We start from the raw sequence: 22,681 nt of genomic DNA, 5'->3' as shown, positions 1-22,681 counted from the left end.
CAGCTCCTGATTTCAGGGTAGTGCCTTTAAATACTCACCCACTACTTTGCATGTTTCTCTTGGTGTTATTTGATAAGGAAAATAGGAAAAGACACAGCTGTTTTGTTGATTTTAAGACCAGTTTGTTGTGTTTTGCATGGTACTGTACTGTGTTCAGAGTTTCTTTTCCAGTTTTGATTTGCAACTGAACCATAAGAATTTACAGTGGTGGAAAATTTGGTGCTACATTATAATTATATTCCAGTATTTCTTTTCTTTTTACCTTGCTACATTTATAACAACTATAACTATTGGTTACTTTCCAGATTTTGACTTTAAAACCATATGAGCATATAAAATACAATGTTTTGTTACACAGAAATATACACTCACCTGTCAAACAGCTACAACTTTAAACCGCTCCTTCCACTTAAATTCATCAATCCAATAAAATGACAAATAAGATTATCATACTAACTAACTATACTAACACACTAAAAGGAGGTATGCTGTATCACCAGTACATAATCAATAATAAGAGCTTTTTGTTGACAAACTTTACTGCCTTTAAAGAAATACTAAACTGGTATCTCTCATTTTACTTAATTAAGTATATGAATACTTCTATCATCTCTGCTAATATATATTCGTGTTTAAAACAGACGTTTCAACCGTACAGTTGAATAATGTCTTTTTTCATCGTTAATTTATATATTACATGAATTAATTGAAAACCATGACTTAGACACTGTTCAAAGAATGTATTACAGTTGATAATAATGTTAAATTTGTGCATTAAATAACCTGAAATCCTCGAGAAATTAGCTCAAATAAAGTACGTTTTTCAAAATAAAGTGCTGAAGTCCAGTAAATACTGCGCATGCGTCAAAAATCTGTGTACGGAAGAGCTGCAGCGGCATGTTTAATGGAGTAAACCGAGATGTTCAAACACGTTTTCTTGACAGGACCTCCAGGTAACACTGAACATCCAGTGTGTTCAAAGCTCTTGAAGTTAAAGTGGCTGCAAATCCACACCTGAGTCTCAGTCAGTAAACGTTGACGCTTTGTCTGATCAAAGTTAGCTTGTTGTAGCTATTTGTGTTCGGATAATATCGATTTATACTGGTTAAGCTTTACTGTAACTAGGTATTAATGCTATTAGTTTAAGTCCCTCCGCAGAAAGAGGAGACGTTCGTACAAGCTGTCCCGTTTAATCACTATTTCGACACGTTTTTAGTCAGTCTTACTCAGTCATTCCATTCGGATGATAAACTAGTTTCTACAACAATCCTGCAATAAATCCTCCCTTTATGAAAGATATAATGTTCATTTTTTTTTGTTGGAACTGTTTAGAGAGGTGTTGTTTCAACTGTGTGATCATTTTGGAGAATGTAGTTTGTGGTGCAGTTGAACTGCATTGCATTATACAATGAGATGTGTCAGTAGTTTAGCCTGCTCTCACGGACATAAATGGCACAAACAGAATATTATAACTGCATGAAGGTAAGATTGATTTACTATTGTATTAGTCTAGATAAGGTTCAGTAGGTGTACCTAATAAACCAACTAAGTGTACATGGACGGATTATGATAATGCGGGCACAGAGAGGTAAAAGACCTCCCAACTCCTATTTAGGATCCTCAGACTGAAATAGACACATTGGTATGGTAGATGATTTGTGTCTCTCTGTAGTCTCTTTATGGTGGGTTGGCATATTTTTGTGATGGTATCGTGTCCCTTTTGGGTCATTTTGCGTATCTTAGTGGTTGTTTTACCTCTTTTTGTGGTCATTTAACTGAACTCAGATTTCCAAAGAAGAAATATTTCACATAGAGGCTCTGGCCCAGCGGCCCCCCTAACCATTAAGGCCCCTGGGCCTGTGCTCGGTACACCTGATTGGTGATCTATGCATGGATTTATATACTGTGTATTTAGTAGACTGGGAGCATTGATTAAAGAATAAGGAAGCCAATGTGACTAATGCGTAGATTAAACATGTTCCAACATTTAACAGGGAGGGTGTGTACACCAGGTGTAAATGGTGATGTTACAGTGTTTTTTTGCAGTGTCTGTTTTTGCTTACAGGTGTGGGGAAAACCACTCTGGTCCAGAAAGCTTGTGAGGCTTTAGTGTCATCAGGAGTGGGAGTTGAAGGGTTTTACACAGAGGAAGTCAGGGAGGGAGGCCGGAGAGTCGGCTTTGATGTTGTCACCCTGACAGGAGAGAGGGGCCACCTGTCCAGAATCAGGTAGCGTGGTTGTCATCCTATCTAAACCTAACTACCTGGTCTCTTTTATCACTTTGTTTTGACTAACCTTCACTTCATCTCGACTTACAGAGATGCTGCTGGTGCGTCTCACGGCAGACGGGAATACACAGTTGGCCAGTATGTGGTTGACTTGCCTTCGTTTGAAAACCTGGCTCTCCCACTCTTCAGAAATGTGAGACAGCAACATGTGTTTTTTTTTTTTAAACTCACCCTCATCAATAGATCACAGCAACCTAAACACCCCCGTGTCTCCCCACTTAACAAATCATACAACCTTTGATTTCCTGCGCATTGATGGAATAATTGAAAGCTTGCAACCACATAAATTCCAGAGTGACATTTTTAGTGTTGGTGGTGCCGTCTGGCTGTCACTGACCGTGATTAATCCAGCATGTAAGTGAACCTGCAGTGACGCCTACACATGCACTGTAAAGGAAGGTGTCTATGCCTTGGCGGCACATATTCCACTTTCATCTCGTTTAAAGCATTTCTGTAATCACTGCAGATCACCCGTCGTGTGTAACATGCAATCCCAGTCACGGTCATACTATCCGTCAGTGAGATTCACACGAGACATTAACATGATGAGATACTGCCACACGCTAGATTAGCCACACGGCCACCAATGAAACCTATTTAATCTTTTTATCAATAAATGTCCAAACTGAGCTGGTTTTCCTTTTATTTCCAAATTGAGCGTGCACTTACAGCGTTCTTGCTTAATGCTAACGTCTCTCATCTGCAGGTAGGGTCAGCAGACGGGGGCAGCAGGAAGGTGTTTGTCATTGATGAAATTGGCAAAATGGAGCTCTTCAGCCAGTCGTTCATCAGGGCAGTGAGACAGACTTTAGATAGTTCTTCCTGCACCATCCTGGGCACCATCCCCGTCCCCAAGGGTAAACCACTGGGTCTTGTGGAAGAGGTGCGGAGCAGGAGAGATGTCAAGGTCTTTACTGTGAGTACAAATGCTAGCAACACTCTTTGGAAAGAAAAAAAAGATATTTAGGTCAGTTTAGGAGCTTACAAGTACCACAATAGCTACAGGACACTGTTCACATTGAGTCCACTTGATCTTAGGAGGTCAGTCAGTCTGCTCAGTAACGCAGAAGGGGCATGCCCTGCATTATCCCTCTCCTATAGCAGGATTAACTCTAAATCATGCGTGACTGATTCAACAACAAAGGGTGGTCTCAAATGTCAAAATAATTTATCACGGAAGACTCAGTTATGGATATTGTCATGCAAAATACTCACTCTGCCGGGGAAGTTATTATATATAACAAAGTAATGAGGTAGTGTAAACATTTTTTGCCAAACATGATGAGTAATTTCACTTTTCAGACAGTGGGTCAGAGATTAGGAGTTGATGTTGACAACATGTGGTTTGATAATCTCAGAATGGATATTGTATCCTCTGAGGCTAAACACCCACAGGACAAGACAATTGCCACAGTTTTCTTCTTGTTTACTTTCGGCAGCGCAATTTGTTCAATTTTACATTATCTGCAGACTGATTTTTGCTTATTTCTTTTCCCGTTTAGGTGTCGAAGGAGAACCGAAATGCTATTCTACAAGACATTTTGGCAGCACTACAAGAATGTCTAAAACAAACAGCCTAATATGGAGCTTCAGAGCCATTAAAGAGGAAAAACCCAACGGTTCGTGCGTATTTTAGTGCTGACAACAAGTTTTATTTGTGTCAGTGCATACACAGCGCACACAGCCAGAGCATTCAGTGGGTCTACACACGCTTCCTAACAGCCTTGTGACCTAACCTGAAGGGCATCCGAGCTGCTGAAAGAGTTAGTGTGTCACATGCATGCATTTATGTACACAATTTATGTTTTTCATCCTCATACAGCCTCAAAATGGATTGCATGCTGAATAATTGATTGTGAGATGGAACACAGCGGGGGGAATTGTTCAGTTAGTGTGTAAATACCCCGTGCTCTCAGAGTCAGGCTTCGCCCTCAAAACAGCTGTGTTTTATTTTTTATTTAGCTGTTGGTCTTACAGAGGCTGCAGCATGCCTTTCTCATTTTGAGTGTAGAAAATTCATTTGTTCTCAAGGACAATCGGTGCTATATTTTTTTTTACTTTTAAACAAAGCAATGCTCTGTTCATTCATTTAGCTCTGTGCTGCGTGAGCCTCCCAATGTGTTTGTCTTGTCAACCTGAGGATGTGCTCATTGAAAATCAATCAATATTTAACAGTACAACTGTATCCAATTCTTTCATGGTTTCTTCCTCTACTAGCGTGACCAGAAATTTAAAAAATAAACATTTATTGTCTTTCAACAGTGAGATAGTTTCTTTTCATACAGTCAAAGATGGACATTTGTTTAGCAGATGCAGATGTTTTCATACTTTTGATAAGCTTTACTCTTGTTTTCATATTCAGCAGTACAAATAAATATGCTTGACTTTTGTTTTGCGGATTTTCTGCTCCGTCCTGGGAGATAATGGAATTTCTGCCCATGCACCGTCAGCTTACAGTAAAGGATAAATAGTATCGCTGAATGTAGGATTTTAGATGTCAGAGTCCATTTATGAAGGGTTTACTCTGATCCTGCAGCACTAAAGTGGTCTTTGAAGGGTTTTAGAGCTATAAAATGAGACATGTAGTCAAACTCTGTGACTGTCAACACACAGCTGCAAATTAAATCTGGCACTTTACTACTTCTTGATCTTAAATGTAGGTTTAACAGAAAGAGGTAAAGTAGCTTTTTAGAGACTGAAGTAGCTCAAAAACATTCAAGGTTCATGAGTTTATTGATAGTTCAGCTCACACAGACTGCAGACTTGCTCGCACTGTGTGAGCTCCAAAGTCTGGCGCTTGTATCAAGGTTTTTAATAGAAACACTCTGGTAGAGATATTTGTTTCTGCACCAAAGCATCTTCAGGTCATTTGAAAGTGAAAATACATGGAAGGATTTTTTGGCTTTTTTTTTTTTTTTTTTTTTAACACTGCTTGTATAACTGATGTAACCTGTCAGGCTGGCTGCAGAGAGAGCTGCCAGCTGTGATCTGCGTCAGACATGCTGCTGCGCCAGCATCTGTTCTGTGGCCACTGCTGACGTTACCTCAGGATCCACTGGCACCAACAGTCACCGAATTGGCCTCAAAGTCAACGGTGCAATGGTCGTACTTTTGAACTAACATGGAAATATGACGCTGCGTAGTTATTGTTGGTACAGTCTTAACAGGCAATTAGGGTTGGTGCTATGGTTCATGGTTGGCAAGCCGAGCAGCACCGCTGAGGGAGCTGGCTCTGCTGATTGGAAGGTGATCCTCAGCACCCTGCAGCAGAGTAGCAGATGGGTTATGTAACAGTGACAAAGACCTTGCCAGTTTTACTGAGTAAAGTGTGTGTGTGTGTGTGTGTGTGTGTGTGTGTGTGTGTGTGTGTGTGTGTGTGTGTGTGTGTGTATGCATTTGATGTGTTATGATGTAATTAGGAAAGCATATTGTCCATATTGTGATATTATGGACCTATGATTTATAGCAGTGATTCCCAGCCGGGTGTATCTTGGTCGTTGCCAGGGAGTGTGAGTAAAGCTCATCAGGTCAAACATTTGGTTTCTTTTATTTGAATAAATATTCTCATTTGCTTAACTATTTGCTAAAGGTAATGGATATACTGTTGAAATAGCCAAAAGTAATAATGGCTGAATATAAAAGAATAAACAATTAAAATAGTTTTCTGAAAGTAATGAATAAGTGGTTGATGTAAATAGTGTTGTTGAAGAAGGGTTACCTGAGTTCATCTGACAGGGCTGATTGGGAACACTTCACACTTTACAGGATCATGATGAAAGTATGAAATGTTCCACATCATCATAACACCAGTACTTGATATAGCAAAGAAGTCAAAGTCAAAGGGTTTTATTTATGTATTTATTGCACAGAAGAGAAACCCTGTCCGAAAACATCCATATTTCATTGTTTTACGGTAACGCTAACCGCACATGTGGGCACCTTGCTTGCTATTTTACATTGGAAACACCACGGGTTTGTTCGGACATAACAATTGTGTGACTGTAACAATTGGATGCACTGTCGGGGGACTTGAATGCATTGATGTGTCCTAAGTAGGAGGAGTGTTGCATGAAAGACCGTATGGCGGAGCTTGAATGAATATGAAGTGAATTAATATCCATATCGCAGGGATGCATACGCACCATATCTGCGGGACAGATGTCTGTATGGCACCCCGCACCCTTTATCCCTCCACACATGGAGGACACAGAAATGCAAGAAGCTTACCAACAATCCAGGACAAAAGGGAGCTTGCCGGCTGGAGGGAGAGGGGGGGTGGGGAGGGGTGGGTGGTTGCGGATGGTGGGGAGCTGGTGCTTAGACGAGGAAATTTCTCTCCAGTTATTGCACTTTGTGGTACCAGCCCAGGAGGCACAACAACAGCTGTATAGTAGAGGCATATTATGATGTATTGTCCGAGAAGCCCTCGGCCAAAATGCCAAACACATCTGATGAAAATCTGACATATTGTTCAAAGACCATGTGGGAGACACACAAAAGCCAGCTCCAGCTTTCCCAAAGCCGAACTTCAGATGCACTGTTTATTTCCCAAGATGATCGTATGATTTATTGTAAGATGTTGGGTTAAGGCTTCTTAGCATCTGTGATGTCAGATTTCTCAGTGCCAAAGCCTGCACATGGTAAGTGCTTAGCAATACTCCCTTAAATCAAGGTCATTTCTCAGCATGCACTGGGTATGTGAGTTCTCGCAGTTTCTGCAACAAGGCTTTACACGGGCCACTTAGTGCGACAGGCAGACATTAAGATTTCAGATATAATCCCAGAAAGCTATAACCAAGCTTTAATTCATCTCATTGTGCTGATGAGCATAACTAATGTCCCCTGGTTTTGACAGGTGGGCTGTTAATGGCCAACGGGATCCAAAGGTTTTGGAAACGAAGCCATTTGATCTGGGTTCCTAACCACTATTCCACCCTACTGCCCACCACTGATGATTTCTAAACCAGTCTTCCCATTACATCACTTTCATGGGGCTCCCCGGGGCCACTGGAGGCTCAGTGTTGGGTTTCAAAGCCAGTGTCCGGGCCACTATCACACCACTCTGTAGGCCTCCCCTTTTGAGCTTGGGATCAAAGCTCAAAGAAGCACGTGAAAGAAAATAGAAGGAAAATCTTTGCCTGACCTCAACAAATTCCTTTCTTGTTCTTAAAATGAGCAGCTTGTATATTTCCAAAAGATACTGGCAGGAATCTATACTTATTTTGATCTAATGGCTTAAAGAGCAGCCTATAACTTATTCCCTGCAGAAAGCTGCAATGTGTAAAGATGCATCCTTCCAGAGGCACAAAGGCCTTTTTCCATCAACAGCTGGGGAGATGTCAGGGCCTGAGGACATCCTTCTCCTCTTACACTACCTTGATGGTACCTTGTAATCTCCGGATCTTTTTGAATGACTGTGGTAACCGCTGTGAGTCATCCTTTCACTTGGCTACAAACCGAAAACCTGGACTTTACCTCACCTTTGGGAGGATATCTCATGTGGGCTGTTATTAGTGGTTAGAAACGGAAAGTGCAGCAACCGAAGTGTGGAGAAGTGTGTGGGCGTTGTGTTTTGTGGTTCACCTATCCATTGCCTCGCCATGTATTCCAACACTCAAGAGAAAAAGCCCCAAGAGTGTGGTGTGACACACACACACACACACACACACACACACACACACACAGAATGAGTGAGTGCATCACTGTCTCTGCAGGGGAGGAATGAAACCCCCCAGAGCTGTGAAGGAAGCAGTGGGAGCTGTCGGAGGGTGATATGATGGTCAAAGGGCACAGAGAGGACACAAAGATCGAGGGCAGGGTGATCAATCGATTGACCGGTGCTGCGTCCCTCAGGGCCACAAAGGATGTGGCTGTCATTCCAAACTTGACGGTAGAGAAGAACACACAAGAACTGTCTTTATTGTGGAGGGGAGAATCCAAATGTTTGTAGTCCATGCATGTCAAGAAAATAGTTGCCACATGTGCATGCAGCAGCTCTGTGAATTAGCCAGTCACATCCTGTATGTCACTGCGGGTCATTACTTGTCCTGCACGGAATACACTAGTAACATACAGATCATTGCAGTGGCACATGAACATGACTTACATGGGGATTTTGTATAAAAACTGAACAACATGTAGGGAGTATTTTACAGTGCTGTGAGTCACACAGCACTCAGCTCTATAGAGTCTTGATAATGATTCACAGATTGCTGACTTGCCATGATTAATGCCTCTGCTGGACGGTTTTGACAAATTTGCACCACAAACGCACAACTTCGCGAACTGTTTCCATTCCATACGCTACTGTAGCTGCTGTGTGCATGTGTGTTTGCGTATATACGTGCCAAGACCACACTGTGACATTTGGCAGTGCTATATGAATGGAAAGGTGGTGTAATGGTTGTGCCAAAAATGCTTCTTCTTTTTTTTTTTACATCAGTTATAGTGCTATTCAAAAAAAGGTGTGGTGGTTAAAGAGAGAAAGGTGCACTTTTCACAGCTGGTCTCACATCTGTTGTTCAACTAACACCTCAGCAGCTTTCATTACTCTCTGAATGATCGTTCAACTGCTTCAATGTTCACTGACAATTCAACTGTTTCAATTCAAATGATTTCTGCGATTACACCTCAGCTGATTTCAGCTGCTATTGGCTAACACTTAAAAAGACATTTCAAACCCTTCAGGTGACACTTCTGCTTTAGGTGCCTTTAACGTCAATACAACACTGCACATGTATTAGCTTTTCCAAGTAGTTCACATCTTCCAAATCTTTCAATAAGTTTAAATGTGCACAAAGGAATCCATTTCCCTCTCTGCAGTAACCTATCTGTCCCTCAGACATCTTGTAGCAACTACTTTGTAATGCTAAACAGCAGCATTTTGCAAACTCTACATGCATATGATTCATTATGCATCCATAATGTGTGTGGAGAATGCTTGGTCCCTCAGCATATATGCAACATTCATTATAGATTTTGTTTGAGTCATGTCTTTGAATGTGGGCAGGTTTTTAATATGCAAAAATAAGGCGCAGATGTGAAAATGTTCTTAGCCTGGCCTGGCCTTTAATCTCTCTGTTCGTCTAATCCCTTCTTCTTCAAAGCCTCCAGCGATGACAAAAAAGCTTGAGTGTAAGAGAAAGGAATATTTTCATCAGTTCACAGCAAATCATTGATTTTAATGTTTTATTATGAATAGTCTTTGGTACAATTAGTATTTAAAATGTGTTAATATCAAATGAGCTCAAGCAGTGTCAAACTGCTGCTTTCATGAATAAGTAGGAAGACAATGTTTTGGTGAGCCACACATGTACACGCGGAGGAGGAGAGCTGTCATGATCTAGTTCAGTAAGTGTTGTGATTTCAGTATATCGTTAATACTTGGTCTTAATTTAGTTATGGTGATAACACTGGGATTATTCTCTAAATCTACAATGATTCTCTGTTGAGCAGGAAGCTTTACACAGCCTGTTAACCCGATAACACCACAATCCAAAGAAATACAAAAGAAATACAAAATAAGACTGGCGGGAAAATGTGTTGTTCAATTAAGTAATCTACAACTACGCAGTGCACACTCACACAGTATTGTTATTGCTTTCAACTGAACGAGAAAAGTGAAGAAGAGCGATATAAATATCCATAAACAGGACCTATTTAAAGAGACCTTTCAGCCCATAAGTGATTTATATAAAACACATCAAAAATAAAACCGTACTAGCTCTTCCAATCATAAATATAGTCAGTAGTAGCATTTTCTTTGCATAATATGTGCACTGCACATTGGAATCTATAGGTAAACACTTTATTAGTAAAATCATAATTTAAAAAACTCAAAGGTCCCTTTTCCCAAAGAACTTCTTGAAGACGGACTTGTTGCGTGGCCGCGGCAGGCTGGCGTAGCTCCTCAGAGCAGAGTCCTGATACGTGTCGCGCTGCCATCCAGCCATGGCCAGCAGTGGAGGCTCGGAGCCTCTGCTTGTGGACGAACTGTCTGATGATTTATCTCCAACCACCAGAGTCACACAGTAGTTGGAGCCTCTTTCCAGGCCTCCAGGGGTATGCAACATGGGCTTGATCTTCTGGTAAGTTGCTGAGAAGAAACATAGCATACAGGACATTAGAAGACATAATAAAAACAGCTGTTTATGATTCACAGACAGATTATAGATCATTTAGGTTAATAATAACTGCAAACTGACCTGACGTGAAGGAGTGGGAGCGACGCTTGTTGCCGAGCCAGTCCTGACCACTGAATACAGGGGAGTGAGGGGAGGAAGGGGTGTTGTCGCTGGATGCTCCAGACAATCTGTGAGTCATGGTTACACTGCCTTCATCATCATCGTCATCATCTATAGAAACAAAATATTAAAAGCAGAAATAAAGAAACATTTAAATAAATAAAACAGAAATAAGTAAAATATTGCATATATGTCTGTGTGCAGTCCTTTGATACTTCAGTTGTTTAATATGTAGTAAGACAATGCCTTAGCTCCCCCTAGTGGTACATACTACACCTGCAGCAGCCATTCACTGTCTTCTTTGATAGATAGAGCACTTTTAATAGCAGTCTGACACACTATGCCAAATGAAATCCTGAAATCCATTTTGAACTCAACAGCAGCCTCAAGGGTAAAGAAACTTGGTTTATAAAATCATTACAAAGCTTGTATGAATACAAATCCTGCTTGATCAATAATGAGCATAGACGAGTGCATCATCTAACCATGTGTGGCCCGGTGGGGCTATTCAGTATCAGATAATGGGGGGTGGTGCTTGGTGGTGCTTCCTTCCCGTAAGTGTGAATGTGAAGCAGATGCATGTTTGGTAAACCCTCCCCAGGTAAATATAGCTTTTGTCTACACAGCAGAGGACCTTACCACAGCAGCCTCCATGTGAGGATGAGATGGTCGACTGCTCATCCAAACTCCTTAAGTGACTCTGTGGCATTTGACTGAACTCTCTGGTGAGGACAACAATCTCTTTGGTTTGGGCGGGGCCCGGCGGTTTGGGCCTGGGGAACGTGGAGGTGACATCATGTCGGGAGGAACAGTGGCATTTGGCGAGGCCGTGACAACCGGAGCAGAGGGAGGGATTTCTGAACGGAGCGAGGAATTTTATAAATGATTATTTATAAAGTGTCATTTTAAGGATTAAAGGCATTTCAATGTGGGAATCAAAAGTGAAGAGACGTTGTTTAACCACCATATCTTACAAGGAAATGGGGAGGCCTTGCTCGCCAAGGACACTTGATGTTGAAGACTCACTCTGACCTAAAAACAAAAACATAAATATGATTCATGGAACATAAACTCACTCATGGCATAAATGAGCTTTGAAATAATTATGTTTACCTGTGTTTGCTTGTATTTTCATCATCCATTTCTTCATCATAAAGCGTGAGGGTGCATTGAGCAGATATTCAGACCCATCACGGAGCCTGAAGGTTAACATGGAGATGACAGAGGGGTCAAACACACAGCTGTCTAAACATCTATCACTGCCTTTCAATCTGTATAATTTAAAACATCATTACTGCAATTGAGTCGTTATTACAGTCTCACCGTAGTCGAAAGCAGTTGGGTTTTTTGGTGTACTCTGGTGCAGGTGAACACTCAGCTCCCATGAGGTTCAGCGGCAGACCACATGCAGAACTCTGCAACACAGCACAGATTGATCATCATTAGATTCATATTATCCACTTCAATTATTTATCATTTCTGTTCTCCTCAGTTTGCTGTACTTCTTTTCCGCTTACCCTCAGTGTATCCTTTCTCTCCTGGTAGAAGCACAAGGTGTGTCTATATAGGACAGCATGGTAGGAGTTCCAGCCTCTGGAGGTTGCCTGTGAAAATAAGATAAGCGTGTGTGTTGCTGACTGCGGGCTTTACATTTGCTGACTGTGCCACTGGCTTAAACACTGAATGGGGCTGTTCTTACTTTCTTTCCACCCAGCTGCAGCTTTTGCTTCCTCTCGAGAGTTCCCTCCATTGACTGCAGCTCAGGCTTTCCACTCTGTTTGAATTAACACTGCGGTCAATGATACAAGCTGTATTTGTTATATGCAAAGAGCTAAACGGATTGCATGAAGTCTCACCAGGGTGAAACAGCGCCCTCCTGTGGCCATCAGCTGTTCTTGCTTCTCCATGTCCTCCAGGCTTTGTGAGGCTTTTCTTTGGCAACAGGCCCCATCCAAATCCATATGGACGGACAGTAGACTCATGGACTGGTCCTGTTTAGAAAGAGAAGTTTCCACAGTCATGACGGATGAGAAAAATGTTACTTGTTCATGCAGTTGTGTTATCTTTAGTATCTACAAGGCAAAAGTGCTAAAAGCTGCTTACCCCAACTACATGTTGACATCTTAAGTTTTGCAATACATATTTCATTACATACAAATAACTATTGGTATACTAATTAGTATTAAGTAAACACTTTAATTTACACTAATTAAACTTCCAGTAGATGCATCAAGTGTGTTTAAGGGTCACTTCACCCAATTTACATAAAATATATTTTCTCATTAACCTCTAGTGCTATCTAGACATGGAGATATTTTTGGTTTTATTTATCTTGGCTTTGAGATATCAGTCTTTGCCACCAGAAATCTGCAGTTGTCATGGTGACCACTTTATTTCTTTGACTTTGTTTGTTATGCAATTCATTTGTGCATGGTTTAATGTTTTAATGAACTGCCAGATGGGCCAAAGACAATTTTCCACCTCTGAGAACAATAAATTAACCAAGGTATTGTTTCTGGAAAGGGACGTTAATGTTAGTTTTTTCAAAATTGTTATTTCTGAAAATGTTAAGAGCACCACGAACAAAATTCTATTCATTTCCTTTGTACTTTGGTGAAAGCAGAAATCGTAAAGACCAATTTCTCAAAACCTGGGCAAATAAAACTTAAACAGTCTGCATGGCTGCGGACCAATATGGGCGAGTGAACTGACCCTTTAAAGGGAAAAGGTCAAACAGGACAGTGTCATAGGTGTAGACGTCACAGTATGTCAAACTCTGACCTCACCTTCAAACAACCTGTGCGCTCATCCACCTCCTCCCCCACATTTGCCTCCTTCACCTCCTGTTCCTCCTCCTCATCCTCTCTGTATTGATAAATGTATCTCTGATTGTCGCCCACATCCGGCAGCTTCACTGGATCAGATGCTGTCTCGTTCACTGTCACTGCAGTCTTGCTGGCTGGTTCCCTGTTTGGAAATGCTGCCCACGACCTCCTGTCTCCTATTGCCAGTGGAGGGTGGTGACTTTTGGGACTCTGGTCCTTGTCATAACCAAGCAAGCTCTGAATGTGGGACGGCAGTCTGAACTCTGCCACGAGGAGGTTGGGTGCAGAGGCTGTGACCAGGTTCCTGTAGAGCACAGCCGGTGTCTTAGGTGAAGGTGACCGAGAACGAGGCTCTCTGGATTGGTCTGAGGGTACGGTGTCTTCCTGTTCGGGCTGGTACATGATGTCTGAGCAGATGCTCTGTCTGTAGTTAGTAGTCTGATTCCAGATGTCCTCCAGTTCTTCTTCTTCCTCTTCAAACTGCTGATGGTCGAGGTGGACAGGCTCTGTTTCTAGCTCTGCAGTGTCTGGAGACAGGCCTGAGGGTGTTACACTGTTCTCTCTTGATTTAGTGCAGTCTATACCTCCCACTTCAAGGGACATGAGCCTCCCCACTACTCCCTTAGGCTGCAGGATATCTGGACATGGTGCATCAGTGCAAAGCTTGATGCTGCTGGAAGTGGAGATACCAGAGTCCACTGAGTCCTGACGAACACTCACACTCACTGTTGACTTCAGATTCACTACCATGTGAGAAGCTTGGCTCAGGCACTGAAGTCCAGGGCTCTCTTCACGCACACTATGAGGTCTTGCAGTTTTGTGGTACTGGTGTCCATTTAGGTCGCGAATGAGTGTGTGGACACTAGGGCACTCATGTTTATGTGCAGCTGTACTTTGGGCTTGGTTCACATAAATTGGGAGCTGAGAAGGCTGGCTGGTCCCATCCCTGTCAGCTGTACTGGTTTTAACCTCGGATGACATTTTATCCCACTCCTGTTCTGCATCCTCCTGCAGACTGAACTGGGTTTTAGACAGGTCGTTGCATGGTACAGTCTGATCCTCATCATCACGCATGGAAAGAGGAGGCGGTGGTTGTGAACTCTTGTCCACATCAGGCAGAGCTTTAGCTCCAACTGTCGAAGTCTGTGTTTCAGAGAACATGAAATCTGATGAACTGTGTGTGATGGCAGGAGTGGGCCGAGTCTGTTTGAAAGAGCTCAGGGCTGAGTGTCTCTGGGAGTGGGGGTCCGGATCAGTCCCTGCTCCTTTTTTGGACTCAGGGGGGGCAATTGTGATGATGTCCTGAATGCTGGGGATGAGGGTCATGTCCTTAGGTAGGTCGAAGCTCAGCACAGAGCCCAAAGAGAGGAATCTGCAGTGGCTTCTCACCTGGCTTGTGGAAGATAAATTGGTTGGCCCTTCTGATACAGCATAAGGAGTAATGCTGTATTCTCCTGAACACTCTGTATCAATGTCCCTCAACAAGGGATTCTTCATATAGGCTATAGCGTCTACTCCATCCCCACTGGCTGGGCTCTTTGGTGAACTCTTCTTCCTCCTGCCTTCCTTCAGCGGCCATGTATGTGTGTCATATGTGATTGTCTCACAGGCATAATGAGGCATCCCTTCTGTTTGCTCTTCCACCCCCATGATTTTCTGGATAGTGTGTCTGCGAGCATCTCTCTTTCTCTTTCTTTTCTTGCCCATTCTCTTGAGGCTGCTGAAGATGGAGCTGCTGCCGCTCCCCATCAGAGGGTGGAAGGTTACGTTGGTCGTCTGAGGTGCAGGTGCAGAGGAAGATGGCGAGGAGGATGAGGATGACAGGAAAGTAGGGGAGGCTGAGGCTCCAGAGCGGCTCTTTTGGCGGGGCAGGGTGATACTCTCATACACAGGGGCCACAGCCAAGTTGTTATCTTTGACATGCAAGTAGGTACTTACCTATAAAGAGAGAGAAAAGGATATTAGGCATGTGCATGAGCATGAGCAGTCATTTCACTAAAGCTGCAAATGCCTTATTGTAAATGGTTATCCCCAGAGAGACTCATGCGTGCTGCAGGCCAGAGCCTTGCAGCTCTCTGCGAGAACAAGAGCCGTTTTATGTGTTACAGATGAATGATGACATGAGAGCAAAACTGACTAAGCCAATCAGCTACTTTTCAGTGACAAACATAAGCCTCTGTTTCTCTACACCCCACTCATCCAAGAAAACAATGGATTCAGGAATGTATCAGCCTCATACAGCAACACAAATGTATAAGAAACAGGAAAGACAAAAAAATTAGATGAAAGGACAAAAAAACATGGACATGATTGCAATCGCACACTTGCAGGACTTAATCAAAATCATATGTGGCTGCACATGCCGTCATAGCCAGCTGTAATGGCTTGACCTTTCAACTCTGTGACTAATCTCTTGTTTCTGTGGAAGCCCCAGACTATAAATCATGGTGTGCAGTCTGGGGGCCTTTCTTTAAAGTTCAGCAATAGTTCCGTGTATGATGGCCTGTATTGGCGCACTCCTACTGGGAGCCATTTTGGAGCACAAGTTTCACAGGAAGTGAGGGTGAGGTCACTTATTATACACAATTGTGGCATAGCCACGGAGATCCAAACAAGACCAGGTTTACATCATGAGCAGAGAGAGCTTCTGTCAACATTCACAGCAGGGAGATGACTCTGTGTGCTTTCTTACTCATCACCCTCATTCTGTCTCTGTCTATCTGTTTCCAGCTCTAAAACCTGGCTCATTGAACAAGCTGAGGTCCAAAGAAAAGTTTTAATGTCGGAGGAAAGTTGGATTATAAACACACTGATTCACTGTTTGTTTTTCTGTTGGGACTTAAACCATTCATCTCAGTTTACACAAGACAAGCTGAAAGGGCCAAGTGACAACTGACAGATTATTGCAAAGATGGATTCACATTCATTCTAGGAAATCCTAATTACACACATTTGTTTTCAGTGCCTCAAACTTACTTAGTAAATACCTCGTTAATGAGGCTGGACTGTATGACAAGTTACATGACTCCTTTAAATGCAAATACTGCTAAGAATATTCATAGTCTATTCTTAAATAAAATGCCCTCAAAGATATTTTGCAATCCATTTCTTCAAGCCACTTTCATTTGAAGAAAATGAATCGATTTCGAAACATTTTTAATACAATTTTAATATAACTGAAATAAACTTTTGGGTTGACCTAAAACTATATTTGGTATAAATTCAATGTATAGATTATGGTAATTTATGACAAACTGGTAACAGGGTTTCTCTCTGAAAACAGAGCAAATTATTGTTCACTAATTGGAGATCAGATGTATCACTGCATTTCATTCATTATTTTTATATTTTAACTAATGGATTGTGAAAGTAGCACCTCTCCTTTCCCATCCCACTAAATATCATAACATAATATACTTCATTAGAAACAGACTTTACTTGGTTTTGAATTTACGTTTATGAGTGCGGTTATGTGGGAAATCTGAAATCTAAAATGGTTTGTTGTCTTTTCTCACTTTTCTCTCATTAAATGTAAATTTTCAAGCCACAATGTCTTTGGAGATGGTGTGAGTGCAGATATGATTGCACTCTGGCGTGACTTATTTCCTTTCACTCATGGTTAACTGACAAGGCAACAACGTGGGGAGGCAGTATACCGACTGTACCTTGTAACAGGGTTAGTAGAGCATGCTGCCACCAGAAAACAACTACACACAGCATGCATCCCCAGCACACTTTGAGACGCAGCATGCAATTCCAATTCAATCCGCGCAATTTACCTCATTTGCACTCTGCCGATAAATCTTTCTCTTTCGCTTTAAACTACCCAAAGTATTTTCCAAAAGCCCCTGGCAGCGCCTCCAAAAGTTTTTACAGGCAGAAGATTGAGGCACAGTGGGCTGAGGGAGAAAATGGGGAAAAAGGAAGATATGAAGGCCAAAGGAGAGGGAGGAATGAACAGCAGCAGACAGTCTAGGAGGGAGATCCCATGCATGTCATTACAGAGAATGAATGTTACTGAATTGTCCTTCAAGAACAGCAATAAATATCATTTGTTTCAGTACTTTTGGGGAAGAAATGTGTGTAGCCAGTAATGCCTGTACTCTGTAATGATGTTTCGTGACTTCTAGAGTGAAGTGATGAATGCGTTTCTCACCCTGTGGACAGGCTCAGAGGTGTCCTCCACTACCTCATCAGTCCTAGCAGGTGGGTCAAGCAACTGAACTTGGCTGTCCCCTGTGTTACCAAAGCTAAGGATGAGGTTGACCGTGCCCCCTAGAGTGGGGCTGTTTGGCTCTTTGAGGACCACAATGGAGGGTTTGGGAGACTCTGAGGAGGAAGCCTCGCCCCCACGTGGTCCGATACTGTTCATGACCTCGTACCCATCCTCTATCTGCTTCTCCTCCTGTTGTCCGGTTTGTCTGGGCAGGAGGGATGAGGATTGGCTGTCTCCTGCTGCCTTTAATTTGTCTTCATCAATGCTGATGACTGGGGACTGATGGGACTGGTAGGCCTCCAGCTCAGGAGCTAAACTCTGTTTAGGAAGCCATGAAAGAAAGAATTAACAAATATGTACATTGGTAGAAAATTATTCAATCTATAGCACCAATGTTTTATTTACGATAGCAGGAAACATTTTAAACAAGACACTAGCATTGTTTCCCCCACTCTTCATCAAAAGCCTGTCTTCATCTTTCAGTCCTTCATTTTTGAGGTTTTGTGATTTATTATGTGATTATTATGATTTTGTGGTTTATTAGTTGTTTTACTTTTCAAACTTTAAAAAAACAAACAAACCTTGATTTGTTAAATATGACACTGTACACAAAGGGCACAATTCTGTCCAAGTCTATCCCTACAATAGGTGCCTTTCTGCTCATGTACCTCTGTTAATGGGGAGTACATTGTGGCCTCAGAGTAAATGTTATCTTGGGAAGGCTCCTGTCTGCTCTTCTTGTGAAGCCACTGTTGTTTCTGAGCCCTCCAATGCACCAAGATCCATCCAAGCATACTCCTCAGTTCTTCCATGCGTTCTCTAACCTGCAAGACATTACACAGGGTTTGTAAAAGCAGAAAAAAATTAATCAAACAATACATTCAAGGATCACAGTGAGTGCTGCTCACCATCTGTGTGAGGTGGTGTTCTTTGTCTAAAACGCCCCTCCCCGTGGCTACCAGCTCATCAAACTCCTCAAACTTTTGCTCAATCTGTATGTCCAGCTCTGCAGCCAGGGGCCTCTGACCATCTTTCCCAAGATGCAAGGCGGTATCTGAGAAAATGCATGACCTGGTGTCTTCTGTCCATGAGCTATCCAGAGGAGTGGGGGTGGGGTAAGAGGGGGTGAGGAGACAAGGAACAGGGCTGTGAGAAAAGCCATACATTCACAGAACATGAGAATGACCAGACTCCCTGATAGGACAGACATTCATCGCCTTGTCACACTCGGCCCAGGAAACTTGTGCTGACCTCCTCAGCACATCTTAAATTATACATTCCACCAGGGACCTGTACTTGACAAGTAGAACATCCTGTTCTTTCCTTGAAAAGATATTGTAATGGGCAGATGTTTTCACAAAGAGCATTACAAAAGAACGTCTGGCTCAGAAAGGGGTCAAAGCATCCCCATGCCCTGCTTACATCATGGCGAGGTAGCTCCTGAAGAAGTCCTGGAGCTGCACAAATTCCTGCAGACGGGATTTGTTCTCCGTCACACTCTTTCCCAGCTCGGTCCAGGCCTGCAGCATAGCCTGGATCTTTGCCCCAAGTACATGGACTCTCTCTGGGCACAGCTCCTCCAACCGAGAGGCCAGGTTCTCCATCTCCTTCACCTCCTCCCTGATGATTTCATAGTCAATCTGTGGAGAATCAAAGTAAAAATCTATCATCTCCCATCAAACCCGGTATCACTCAGACAGCCTGTACCAATTGTATCTCTGTAAGACTATGACCTCATCCCCATAGCTTTATGCATATTATTCAGCTAGAGACCCATATGGTCTACATATGGGCTGCCACGCTATAGCAAGCTTGCAATCTTGACCATTTTTTTCTCCCTTTGACGAGGCAGTAATTAATAGAGTTGAGGGTTCTCTGGGAGTAATACTTCATAACGTTTCTCAGCTACAGTAAGCTTCAACAACACTGAGTTGCGAATGCCTGTCTGCTGACGGCACAGTTATTTCAGTTTAGGAGATTAGGTCATTTCTGCTCTTCAATGGTATCAAGTCCAGACAGCTGTGTGTGTGTGTGTGTATGTGTGATAAACATAACACTGCCCAAAAATGACTCACACAGAACTTTACCATTCCCAACCTCACATCTCCAACCCCATGACCCACGGAGGCACATACACACCCCACCACATTTACTCACAAACACACACACACTTTGAGAGCTTACAGAACAGTGACTCACACAGGCATAAATAAATATCCTGTGTGAATAATAAACTTTTGCACGCTCTATGTGTGTATGTGTGTGATTGCATAGCACAGTTTATATAATAAATTAAACACAGCACAAAGCGGGGTGGGCTGGCCCTTTTTTAGATGTGAGAAAATCTGGCACAACAGGAAACACACTGTGGAACAATGTGTTGGAGGCAAGTGTGAGAATGGGGAGGGGGCTTCCCTTTTTTCATTACACAGAGCAAAAAGTCCAGAATCAAGAGTCAGTGGAATGGAATACTGGATCATATTAGCACCAGTGAATCATTATAAATGTTTACACCAAAATTACAACATGTGCCAGCATCTTCCTCTCACCTCCAGGTGGTCCTGCTTCTCCTGCAGAGCTTCTAGGCCGCAGCGGTCTGGCTCACACTGGACAGCCATGTCTGTCTCCCTCTCTAGTATGTCCAGGCTGAGTTCCTTGCTGCAGCATAAGCACTCCTCCACACGCACTGCCAGGCTGGCATGCTGGTGAGGCACAAAGTCATCATGAGTACTTGTAGGATGCCATTAAGTCATTATACTGCACTGTGTATTATTTGTTTTCCAATGAGAGCCACATTGCAAATTAGTGTTTAAAATGCTGTCAGGAAGTCCCCTCCAGGCATGTGTGTATGTTCTATTTTGACATGTGTACTGATTTTTTTACCAAGAATAAATCGAATTAACGCAAAAACGCTCATGTGAAGGGGAGTGGTGGCTCGTTTGGGGCCTATTAAAGTCGTAGCCACAGACAAAAGGAAACCAGATGTGGCACTATTGGTTTGTGCAACTGTTTGTGACAAAAGTAGAACGATTTAAAAACCATTCAGACTATTCAGCATCGTCTAAGGTCATTATAACTTAACAAACATTGTGGCCACAATCAGTTCTAATAAACTAGATGTAGAGCTGCCATATGCACACATTGTCTAACTGATTCCCATCTCCTTACCTTGCTCAGCAGCTCCTGGATGGCCTGGTCATGGCTCTGCGATCGGCCTCTTTCCCTAACAGTGTCATTCAGCATCTCTACAGCCTCACGTAGTTCCTCCACAGGGTCCCCCATGCTTTCTATCAGGGGCTCACCACTGCTACTGCTTTGGAGTCCAAGCAATGTAGGAGCTGAGGAAATCTCACTGTGGAGAGGCTGTTAGGTACACAGACAGAAAAATTGCTATTGATTAATCTACAGTAGTTGAATGAATGGACAATTATTAAAAAAAGCCAAATAATAAAAAACACTTTCTCACCATAGTGGTCTTTAGTCAAGCAGATAGTTTTGGTTTTATTTGCTCAGGTTTATATTCATTTCTAATGCCACCCAATACAATGGAAGTGAATGGAATAATGTTTAATTAAACTGAAAAATTCATCAGCCACATCTGTATCCAGAAACAGAGTACCTATTACGGTGAGGACTATATCTTCAGTAGAAAGTAGTTCTGTTCTAAGGGAGATCTGTGGATTATTGATTGGAGTCAGGACATTGTTTCTGGAAAGGCATGATCCTGTTGAATCTTAATTGTTTTATTTTTTTATACTTTGAGCATCATGAATGAAATTCCATTCACCTCAATTGCTTTGGGATCGAGGCAGAAATCAGTATTTTTTTTAGAAACAACTATAGTTAAATTAGATTTTTTTTATTTAACTTTGGCCAAGATGAACCTTTGAGCACCATCTTTGGTAAAATGTTTCTCACCTGGCCCAGGCTATACTTGCAGCCGTCCTGGCTCTCCTCCAGCTCCACGCGCTCCAGGAACTCAGTCAGCATTCGTGTGTCCTGCAGCTCTGAGCTCTGCTGGGTCAGGGCACTCTGGACACGGTGGTACCTAGGAAACACACCAGCAGGAATGTTTCAATGGCCAGCTACACCTTAACTGTAATCCACATCCTTATATACAACCCTACATACTTCAACAGAACCACATTACATAGACCACAAGTTACCATACTAGACCACTGTTTATGTAATCATATATCATGTGTCACATAAACACATCCTGTACTTCAGGGCATGAAGGTACTCTGTCCGTACAGAGTTTATACTTGGGATGGTAAAGGCAGCAATTTGAAAGTGTATTTTTTCCAGAATAAATGAGCCTTAAGTTGCTTGTATGTAGTGTTAAATAATGACATCATCCCAACTGTCTTACAGCTGCCCAGTGAGAGCCTCTACCTGCATCAATGGTCCCTCAGACTGCACCAGTGTCCATCCCTGCTCCATATAACACCCCCACCCTGGAAACACTTAAACCAAGCCCTTTCCGTTTCTTTATTTTCTTTGGTCAGCTTTGTGTTCTTTACAGAGTCTGAACTTGTGTTTATGGACATAGGTATGTCCTGTAAAAAAGGCCAACATCATAAGGTTTTACTGAGAGCCCATGGCAACAACCTGTCTTTCGAGGGCCAACCAAAGAGAGGCGTCACCTTGCAAACATGGAATGGGTGACTCTGACACACACTGACAAGCTGTGGGTGAAGTGCATGTCAGGACTGTGGGGTAGACCTCACTAAGTGCTGCATGAATCACAAATGAATAAACTTGAGAGTCTTGCAGTGAATGAGCGCATGGAGAATATTTTTTGCCAGGTTAGAGAAAAAAAGCAGCTCCTGAGATCTATGGATATATATTTCTGTGGTTTATGGGGTGAAATTGTTTGTCTTAAATAAGAACAGGGGATTTTATGAATAAACCCTTCCATGTTGGATTACAGACATGGTGAGTATAAACCTGTGACCTCTTGGAAACACTGACAAAATTCTTACTTTATTTCCTGACCACAGTGACGAGCAAAAACTACCAGAGTCTGAAGACTCATCCATAACATCTTCCATGATGAGAGACATCGAGGCACCCCTGACCTTTCCCTCTCCTCCTCTGAAAAACTCA

The 22,681-nt window shown here is 42.5% G+C and overlaps 2 protein-coding genes across 5 annotated transcripts in view; one reads left to right on the top strand and one right to left on the bottom strand.

The window, feature by feature from the left end:
• The first annotated feature begins 846 nt into the window (after positions 1–846).
• ntpcr (nucleoside-triphosphatase, cancer-related) lies at positions 847–4,547 on the top strand. Its single transcript, XM_023411641.2, has 5 exons — positions 847–953; positions 2,066–2,228; positions 2,319–2,421; positions 2,995–3,204; positions 3,791–4,547. The coding sequence occupies exons 1-5, from the start codon at positions 920–922 to the stop codon at positions 3,866–3,868; spliced, it is 588 nt and encodes a 195-aa protein (XP_023267409.1). The 5' UTR covers positions 847–919; the 3' UTR covers positions 3,869–4,547.
• A 4,915-nt stretch (positions 4,548–9,462) lies between these two features.
• The window catches only part of mymx (myomixer), a 29,389-nt gene continuing 16,170 nt past the window's right edge, over positions 9,463–22,681 (bottom strand). For 3 of the 4 annotated variants that reach the window (XM_023411604.2, XM_023411606.2, XM_023411605.2), the window contains exons 17-34: positions 21,491–21,620; positions 20,741–20,935; positions 20,122–20,274; positions 18,995–19,212; positions 18,481–18,664; positions 18,241–18,396; positions 17,513–17,890; positions 17,136–17,255; positions 13,318–15,294; positions 12,388–12,522; positions 12,231–12,305; positions 12,049–12,135; positions 11,855–11,946; positions 11,645–11,730; positions 11,506–11,563; positions 11,171–11,388; positions 10,493–10,642; positions 9,463–10,383 (exon numbers count right to left, since the gene is read on the bottom strand). In XM_023411604.2, the coding sequence (XP_023267372.1) occupies positions 10,124–10,383; positions 10,493–10,642; positions 11,171–11,388; positions 11,506–11,563; positions 11,645–11,730; positions 11,855–11,946; positions 12,049–12,135; positions 12,231–12,305; positions 12,388–12,522; positions 13,318–15,294; positions 17,136–17,255; positions 17,513–17,890; positions 18,241–18,396; positions 18,481–18,664; positions 18,995–19,212; positions 20,122–20,274; positions 20,741–20,935; positions 21,491–21,620 (4,672 nt within the window). In that variant the 3' untranslated portion in view covers positions 9,463–10,123. The remainder of the gene's footprint in view (positions 10,384–10,492; positions 10,643–11,170; positions 11,389–11,505; positions 11,564–11,644; positions 11,731–11,854; positions 11,947–12,048; positions 12,136–12,230; positions 12,306–12,387; positions 12,523–13,317; positions 15,295–17,135; positions 17,256–17,512; positions 17,891–18,240; positions 18,397–18,480; positions 18,665–18,994; positions 19,213–20,121; positions 20,275–20,740; positions 20,936–21,490; positions 21,621–22,681) is intronic. The other variant, XM_023411607.2, reaches the window with a different exon arrangement.

This window comes from Seriola lalandi, unplaced genomic scaffold (assembly GCF_002814215.2).
Source record: "Seriola lalandi dorsalis isolate HSWRI2012SDOR001 ecotype SW California unplaced genomic scaffold, Sedor1 jcf7180002054470, whole genome shotgun sequence".
NCBI classification, from domain to species: domain Eukaryota; kingdom Metazoa; phylum Chordata; class Actinopteri; order Carangiformes; family Carangidae; genus Seriola; species Seriola lalandi.
The sequence above is the reverse complement of the archived record's forward strand: the minus strand, read 5'-3'. Positions and strand labels throughout refer to the sequence as shown.

Bases quoted from the DNA above. Each gene is read 5' to 3' on its own strand.
- ntpcr (XM_023411641.2), top strand. From the start codon at position 920: ATGTTCAAACACGTTTTCTTGACAGGACCTCCAG. The intron at 954-2,065 runs GTAACACTGAAC...TTTTGCTTACAG, and splicing joins TTTCTTGACAGGACCTCCAG to GTGTGGGGAAAACCACTCTG. The intron at 2,422-2,994 runs GTGAGACAGCAA...TCTCATCTGCAG, and splicing joins CTCTCCCACTCTTCAGAAAT to GTAGGGTCAGCAGACGGGGG.